General features: G+C 51.2%; 1 protein-coding gene across 1 annotated transcript in view; it reads right to left on the bottom strand.

Annotated features, from left to right (window-relative positions):
• The window catches only part of ext1b (exostosin glycosyltransferase 1b), a 53715-nt gene extending 44968 nt beyond the window's left edge, over positions 1 to 8747 (bottom strand). The window contains exons 1-2 of the mRNA XM_028964125.1: positions 8411 to 8747; positions 7074 to 8229 (exon numbers count right to left, since the gene is read on the bottom strand). Coding sequence (XP_028819958.1) covers positions 7074 to 8014 — 941 coding nt within the window. The 5' untranslated portion in view covers positions 8015 to 8229; positions 8411 to 8747. The remainder of the gene's footprint in view (positions 1 to 7073; positions 8230 to 8410) is intronic.
• Positions 8748 to 8967: the final 220 nt, after the last annotated feature.

Consider the following 8967-nt stretch of genomic DNA (forward strand, 5'->3'; position numbering starts at 1 on the left):
TTATTCACCTATGTGATTTGTTGAATTCCGCATCATGGAAACCATGGGGCCACATAGCCTCCAAGAGACTATAGTTCTCACTTGGAAACACAGACGTTTCGCATCTCAAAATGTGCAGATGTCAAGTTTATTCTAGTCATCATCTGTGTTCATGTCCATCACTACCATTAGCAACATTCTCTGTTCAATTTAATTTGTGCTTATAATGGGGATTTTCAAAACTTTGTGGTTGACCTAGTTTCTACATTTTTGCGCAGGGTAATTGGGCCCGAAACATGACAGGCAGAATTTGCATGCATGCTGTACAGATGTGGAGATTCTGGCATCTGACATTTTGCAATGAATCATGCATGTGGCTTTAAAAAAAATAGATGTATGTCAAGGTCATTAAGAGTACAACGCAATCATGTGCCAGAAGAGAGATGACCAAAACGGCAAGGTTGGAGGATATTCATTCTAGGTCTTCTGTATCTTAAACCTCTGAAATGCTTTTCAAAAATGCACGTCCTTTGGAAAAGCAGTAGTCAAACATGCAGGAAACACAGCGAGCGACTAAACGGGGGGGGGGGGGGGGGTGAACGATGCAAGCAAACCACAGGTAGGGACCACAAGTTTTTCATAAGTAACTTTTACTTCCACATCAGATTTATAATCTGCCGTGCAAACCAGTACTTCATTTTGCCTGTCTGGTAAAGGACAGAGGAAACGAGACAGAATGAGTTACTGAACTTCCTACAGGAAAGAGGATCTGGGCGATGTTGAAGCGATTAGTTAACCAGAACTCCTATCACCGCCCAAACCCAAATCCCGGTTTTAAACAGAGATTAAATCGCTAGGTACAAAAACCACTCCCCGGGAGTCCTTTAGACTTTACCTCTGGGTCACTCATCACGTCTGACCTCAAAACAAAACCCTTATTCCAGAGAGCAGCTTCATGACTAAAGGAATCCAACAGACCTACAAGATCTTTCTTCTACACCAAAAAGAAAAAAAAAAAAAAAAAAAAGGAATAATAGAGGGATATTGCTGCCAGGGTTCCACGGCTGGAGCCAAAGTAAATCCCGCTCTGGACAAAAAAAAAAAAACTGACAGAACCCGCGATCCACCAACTCGCCCTCCCCTCCAAACCCACCCTCCAGAAGACGACGGCAGACACTCGCTGAACGCGAGCGCAGTTTCCAACAACACTCCAGTGGGCCGCATCAGATAACAGCCGCGTCCTTCCGCGGACTCGGCCCGACAAACAAAGGCCTCAGTCAGTATAAGACGTATCGGACGAGGCTCGGGAGGAATGCCGGCTGCGCGATCCCTCGCTCGCACCACCCGGCGTCAATCAGGATCTGCACCAAAACAATGGAGCCAAGAGTCCAGATCGCCGCTTCTCCCGTTTGTTTCTGTGCTTGGACCAACCGGTCCCGATAGGAAGTGGTGAGCACCAGAATTTGATTTAAAAGGGTTTAAAAACTAGCCTTTTTTTTTGTTCTTCTCCTTGTGAATGCTCTGAAAGCCAGGAGGCCAGTCACAGATTTGCTACCAGTTTGAACGGCACAGAGCCATGGCATTGCATTAAAAGCCCAGCTAATCCCAGAGCCTGGCAACCTACGGATAATCACGCTCAGTCAGAACCATGTCTGCGACTTAAAAGAAAGCACGTCCTTCGTCTATATATGAAAAATGTGTGTGCGCGTGTGTAACACACACAGGGAGAGAGAGTAAATTTTGGACGAAATGTTCAAGGACGCTCACATATTTCCAAAGAAAGGAAGCGAGATGCATTGAAAAATACGTTCAAGGCTGTTGGGTGTGAAGTCAAGGAAACCTTTCTTAATGAACAAAGTTGAGTTAGTGAATGAATTCACCCCTCCAACTCCTTACAACCGCCATGGCCCAGGCAGTGAACCTGCCAAATGAGGGTCAGCGGAGTGTCTGAGCATGTCATTGTCGGTGTCATCGAGTTCAAAAGCGGGAAAAAAAGGGGGGCGCATCGGACCACCGCGGCCACCGATTGGGCCAGAAGACGCGATAGGATTCTGGCGGTGGGGGGGAACAAAGCTCTGGGACGTTTCCCAGCTTAATCTTTAAAGGAGGTGGGGGCAGGGGACGCAGAGCTCGGCCGACGAGAGAAGGGGGCCCTTGGTGTCAACAAGCCACAGGCTGCTTGAAGAATCTGGGCAAACTTTCACACAAAGGAGCCCCTCAGCGCTCGGGGGGCCGAACATCCATTTCAGCTGGAGAGGAAGTCAAACAGAGCCGTAAAGCTGGGGGGGTGGGGGCAAGGGCCATTAGCTCAGCTACCACTTAAACAAAACGGCCCTTTCTGTGGCTCGAGTCCACCTTCTCACCACCCTCTTACCTCATCCCGAACGCACGACTCTTTGGTGAAAATGCCCCCCCCACTTCAGAATTGAAGCCACGCCCCATTTGACAAAAGGGAAGCTGATTTTAAACGCCAATGAAAGAGTCCGCATTCTTGTTCAACTCCCCGTAATAAGGAGTGCGGGCTACAGGCACTTCAGAGGCCTGGCATCTGTGTGTGAAATAACGGGGGCCATTGTTTTGAGGGGCTGTTAAACATCTTCACTGCTGCAAAAACGCCCCCCCGGGGGCAATAAAGATGCCCCCGGATCATCGTTAGCGGTTGTGTATGGGATTTTCTAACTGCTCTCACTATAAGGTCGTTGCGAACACCTTTACGAAAAACGTCAATACAGACAGATTCACATTCATTCATCAGATGCAAACAAGGTCAATGCTACACCTTCGGGATCTCGCGAGTTTCTGCAATGCCGTAGAACCAAGGACGGCGATTTCGGAATCAATCGGCGGCATCAATCAAAGCATTCTTCAAATAGTGAGCGAAATTTATACTACTATACGATTCATTATCGGAAAAACCGAAACAGTCATTTTACAATGACTTTCATTTTTCGGGGTTCAACCACTTCCAATTTTTGATTTAGAAAGACAAGTTATGCACATTATTCTTTCCCACGGGTATCTCACGCCACAGCGCCACTGGTCACAACCAAGTTCTAACTGCCCAGTCGCATCCACTGGGGCCACGGCCAAAAAGTAGGGCAACTCTTCTGCCGACTGGCCAGCTCTGATGAGCTCTGTCTGTCAGGTGCTCGGTGGCATGGGAGGCCACCGAATTCTTTGGGCGCCAAGTGGTATACACACACACACACACACACACACACAGCAGTGGGAACCGAATAATATGTGTGAAGGCTTAGTTCATTCATGCCCCTCGTACTACGGCAAGCCGGCCAATCAGACGGCTCCAACAAAAGGGGGAGAGGTCCCAGCGGAGTGCAAGTAAAACACGATTTATTGACGGAAGCTCCCTTAACCGCCCTTTCAATAGCGAATTCCCAGATTCTCACAACTTCAAACCAGTCAACTACAGACTGGTGCTGGCTTTTAAGGGCTATAAAATCTTCAACGTTAAGACCTTAATGGTCTCCTTCGGCCCAGTATGCCGACGTAGACCTCCCTGGAACTGGCTTGCGTAAGGGTGGCCAGACTTTGCAGCTGAAGCCACACTTGGCCATGTCTCTAAAGCCTCACTCCACAAAGGACATTGTTGCACATTGGAGGAACCGGTGCTGCTGGTTGAGCAACCTTCCACTGAGAAGGACAGCAGGTTGGGAGAGAAAGTTTTGTTTCGTGGAAGTTTTGTGACTGTTAAACGGGAGGGCAGTGCAGTCACAGTCCAGTACGTTGCCAGTTCATATTTTTAAGAACTTTATGTAGATGATTCATACAGGAACAAGATGAAAAAAATCTGAATTCTAAAATTCACTCCATACGTGAGAGTCACGGAATCCAATATATAAAATGGAACTAGTTGTAAAATGCGCAATGGTGTATAATTCGCTAACATCAGTCTTTAGGCAAAGTGCGAGGAACCGCGCCCCCCAGCAAAGAGGCTCACGGAAACACCAAATCCTCAAAAACTCAATTCTTAGCGCTAATACCAAAAACATTTTTATGAGAAGAAGTCACAAGAACAACTCTTTTGTATGTTTTTTTTCCTCCCCCTGTACACAATAGACTGGACCCACAAGAACACGACCATCACGTACAGTCAAAGACAGAGACGGAGCACCAAAAGAAGGACTGCTTCTTTAACTTCAATGCGAAATAAATACCACATTAAAAGTTGTGTTTTTGTATACATGTAAATGTCTTGCCAAAGCAGTACATGTTCTGCTGAAACCCAGTAGTTTGTGGAATTTTTCGGGGCGGTGGTGCCCCTTGCGGTTAAGGAAGCGGCCCCCAAAATCAGAAGGTTGCCGGTTCGAGTCCCGAGCCCCCAAGGTGACACTGAGCAAAGCACAGTCCCCACACGCTGCTCCCCGGGCGCCGGTCATGGCCGCCCATTGAAAGAAGAAAGTGAAGTGATTGCCACATGTGATACACAGCAGCACAGCACACGATGCACACAGTGAAATTTGTCCTCTGCATTTAACCCATCACCCTGAGTGAGCAGTGGGCAGCCATGACAAGCGCCCGGGGAGCAGTGTGTGGGGACGGTGCTTTGCTCAGTGGCACCTCAGTGGCACCTTGGCGGATCGGGAATCGAACAGACAACCTTCTGATTACAGGACCGTTTCCTTAACCGCTAGGCCACCACTGCCCCCGAGGCTCACCAAGGGTGATGGTTAACAGCAGAGAACACATTTTGTTGCGTCACCATGTGCTGTGCTGTTTATCACAATGACAATCACTTCAGACAATCACTTGTCTGGATTTCACAGGGAACTTCTAGGCTGTTTTACAGACCTTTTTATTGAAAGAAAAATTAAAAAGATTTGAAAGTTGATAGAACAGATAGCAAACCACAGCACTAATTTGTTGTTCACCTTGAAATGACCACTTTTAACCCAGGAACCCAATCTGAATCTCACAGGAGGACCATCCTCCCGGCCATCAGCTTCGGCAGCATTTCGGATTGTTTTAATGCTCGGTGCTCACGCTTATTAATTCACGCCCGAGCGTTCGGTGATAATTTTTTTCTTTTTTTTTTGGACCTCTTGCGCCGTTCAATTATTGCCAGAAGATGCGGCTCTGATGTTTTCTAATACTGCCTTCTCCGCCACAACGTTTTTTTGGAATCGAGGAGAACTCTGCAGCGCCACAACGGGTCGGCGTCTGAGGTGGAACGCCACGCCTGCCGTCTGGCGGTCCCAGTGTCACGCGAGGGCAGGGGACAGACAGAGGGGTCACAGCCTCGTCCATTCACGCACACGCAACCTGCACCCGAGGACGGGCTATGTGACAAATGACAAGGTTTGATGGGGGTGAGGGTGACAGAAATCAGGCCGGCAGATGCGCCGCGGCCTCAAAAAAAATCTCACCGTATCACACCGTGTTTCAGTTTGATGTGCACGCACTCAAACGATCCAGGCGACTCCGCACAAATGGAATTAAAACCCCGTCGATTTAGCGATGCGACAAAAACCAGCCTTTCCACACCATGGCAGGAAAAGATAAATTCCAACGCGGACTAATTAAGCGAAGAGGTATTCCGGCTAATTAACCCAGGATTAGCATTTCTCGTACAATCGCGGGCCGCCGCTTTATTTTCAGTGCGGGGAGCATCATGAAAAATTCATGATTTATTAGCGCGACAACACAAACAAACAGCGAAATCAGTGGGAGCACTGGTGGGATGGCGGCCAGGCAGGAAACAAAAGTCGGACTTTTCCTTATCCCGCTCCCTGAGAGTCCCTCATAAATAGTTATGGACCCAACAACTACGACATGTACACTATTTTACTACGGACGGGCCGTGCATGCGTCATGAGTGGGCATGAATATACGGAAAAGATATGATAGATAGATATGTATAGATAAAAACTTTTTTTGTGAGCCACAAGCAGTTCTAGGATGAGGTAAAAGAAATTCATAAATAATAAACTCAATATGCATCCTACATACGGTCAATTTTAAGAACGCACACCAGGTGACCTTGAACCAGGTCAGGAGCAAAGTGGCCGGAGAGTCAATAAAGGCGGCGCCGGTTAGGCATTAAACGAGTAAATGTCCGCGGTTCAGCAGAGGCGAGGGGGGTGTGTGGTGGCCTAGCGGGTAACTCACTCGCCTATGAACCAGAAGACCCGGGTTCGAACCCCACTCACTACCCTTGTGTCCCTGAGCAAGACACTTAAACCAGAGTGTCTCCAGGGGGGGAACAGTCCCCGTAACTACTGATCGAATAAGGGGCGTCTGATAAATGCTGTCAATGTTACTGTGTGTGAGCATCCCCCACAACCAATTTCTCTGGACAGTCGCCATTTTTGGGGGGAAATGTGTTCCAAACTAGTGAATAAAGAAATGAATCCGGCAGAGTTTACTATCGAACAACCGCGCGTGGCCACTTTATTAGAGAGACCTCGTAAGCGTTTGAGACGGCTGCCGAATGTATATTTTTTTTCCCTCGTCACCGGAGGGATACGGTGATGCGTGTCCACCAGCAAGCCACTAGCATGAAGGCACAAAGTTAATGTTTCCAAGCAAACAAAAACCTGCCTCTGTGGGATCATTTCCCAGAAAAAAAGAAAGCCAAGGGGATCCCCACACCACCGCTCCCCGGGCGCCTGTCATGGCCGCCCACTGCTCACTCAGGGTGATGGGTTAAATGCAGAGGACAAATTTCACTGTGTGCACTGTGTCACATGTGATGCACAGCACAATCACTTCCCTTTTTTTTTTTTTTTTTTTGACCCCATGACCCTTACACACCACCAAAATACACAATATGACCCCCCCCCCCTCATATCCACATAGCAATTGTGCTCATTTAAAACCATGAATGCAATACACTGTGACAATAAATGAAACGCTTTACGGCTTCTCCAAAGATTATCGTTCATAGGTTTTTATTACGCAAGTTTATTTACTATAGTTTCCCTGCATGAAGACGATGCTTCAGCCCATTATAACTGACAATGTGCAATTAGGTGTAATTATGTGGTACTATACACCAAATCAGTGCACCCTGTCACCCACACAGTCACCGAACAAGACTGATTTCATGCCGCTGATAATGTTGCGCGGACACCTACTTGTCGTACTCGGCGTTGTCCCTGTCGCAGCGCGCGTCCTTGTGCTTCTGCCAGTCCTTGCCGTGCTTGCAGGTGGTGAGCAGCAGCACGTCCTCGGCGTTGTGGACGTGGTACAGCGCGTTCCTGGTGTCCGAGCCGATGCCGGTCAGGTACCGCTTGCCCTTGAACACCAGCATGTGCTTGCGAAAGGGCGGAATGGTGTTGTACTTGAGGAAGCCCCGGTCCCCTCCGGTCCTGGGGTGGTCCTTGGAGAAGAGGGGGATGGACACGTCGAAGCCGGGCCGGAAGTTGTCGCCGCTGATGCTGGCTTTGGCCAGCATGGCCTGGCCGATGTCGAAGCCCAGGTCCTCCGTGTAGTCCGGCCAGGTGCCCGAGTAGAGGTTGAAGATGAGGTGGTTCCTGCCATTGTTCCACAGCTGCAGGTTCTGGACCTTGGTCTTCAGGTTGTGGACGAACTGCGGGGACAGCTGGTCCCGGTCCAGGGTGTCCAGGCCCAGGACGAAGAGGCACGCCTGGCTCGGGTCCGAGGTGTAGAACCTGGACGCCTCGATGGTGGCCAGGATGCTCTGGTAGCTCTCCGAGATCTTCTCCCCCTTCTGCTGGGGGTACACGTAAACTTTGAAGCCGCCCCTCTGGCACTGCGCGAAGTCGAAGCACGACTCCATGCGGCACCTCCGGCCCCGGTACACGCCGGCGACCACCTCCCGCTTCTGGCGGGGGGAGACGTGGAGGTTGTAGCCCTCCGTGTCGGCGTGGCCGCGGGGCCCGAAGGCTTGTAAGCGGTCGGAGAAGTGCGGCCACGGCTGGTCGGGCCGGTAGGCGCCGCGGCCGCGCTCATGCCGGCCGCGGCCGGCCGCGGGCAGCGGGACCCCGCCGAGGTACAGCAGCAGCAGGCACAGGCCGGCCGAGAGCAGCGCCAGGTAGCGCTTTTTGGCCTGCATGGGTCCGGCGTGGAGGGGGGTCGCGGTGCGGGGCTAACGGGCTCGGCTGCGCTCACCACCTCCCCCGGCCGCGCCGCTCCGCCATCTTCCAGCGAGCCGCGTCGCCCCTCGTCTCCGGATTCCGTTCCCCTATGCGGCGTGCGGTCCAGGGCATGTGGGCGACTTCGCGCTCAGGTTCCCGCGTCCTCTCTTCTCGCCAGCGGGACCATTTGGGACTTTGTGGTTCACGATAAAAATGTAAAAAAAAAAAAAGAAGAAATTGTAATAATAACAACAGTAATAAATAAAGCAGATGACGGGCGCGGAAAATAAATCCTCTTTCACGTATTCCGGTGGAAAACCGCGACGCGCGCCATCCCGGATCGACCAACTCTTCCCCGCCGTGCGCCTCCGTACCTCTGCCCCGAAGAGGGGACCCTAGTCCGGGGGCCGCCGAGATTTCCCCCCCGGTTCAGTCTCCCTCTCGCTCGCCTGGATCTTCACTCCATGGAAGCGGTTCTGCCGGAGCGCAGCCGCACGAATCCCTGCACGCCGCTCGCTTCCATTCCTTCTCGGCCAGATTATTCGGATCCTCTCGTCGGGACGGCGGGGCCCCCCCGACCCGCCACCCTCCGCCGGGTGGGACGTTCACGCCCGGCGAGGAGTCCGAGAGCCGCGCCGACGGGCTCCCATGGTCCGTGCGCCCGGTTGCCGACCGCTCGATTGTTCCGACCGCGACTCTGTTACGTTCCGATCCGACACGACGGCAGTCTGCGTGACGTCCCATCAGCGCGCGTCCGGCGCTCTGATTGGCCCAGAGTGAGAGCCGGAAAGGGCGGGGCTTCCGCTGCACCCATTCATGGCCGGAGAGTCCCTCTTCTCGGATGGGTGTTGCCAAATCGGTCTTATTTAAGCAAGCCCCCCCCAACACTTTCGCTTCCATGGCGGCATCTTTACTCTTAAATATATATATA

This window comes from Denticeps clupeoides, chromosome 20 (assembly GCF_900700375.1).
Source record: "Denticeps clupeoides chromosome 20, fDenClu1.1, whole genome shotgun sequence".
In the NCBI taxonomy this organism is placed as follows: Eukaryota; Metazoa; Chordata; class Actinopteri; order Clupeiformes; family Denticipitidae; genus Denticeps; species Denticeps clupeoides.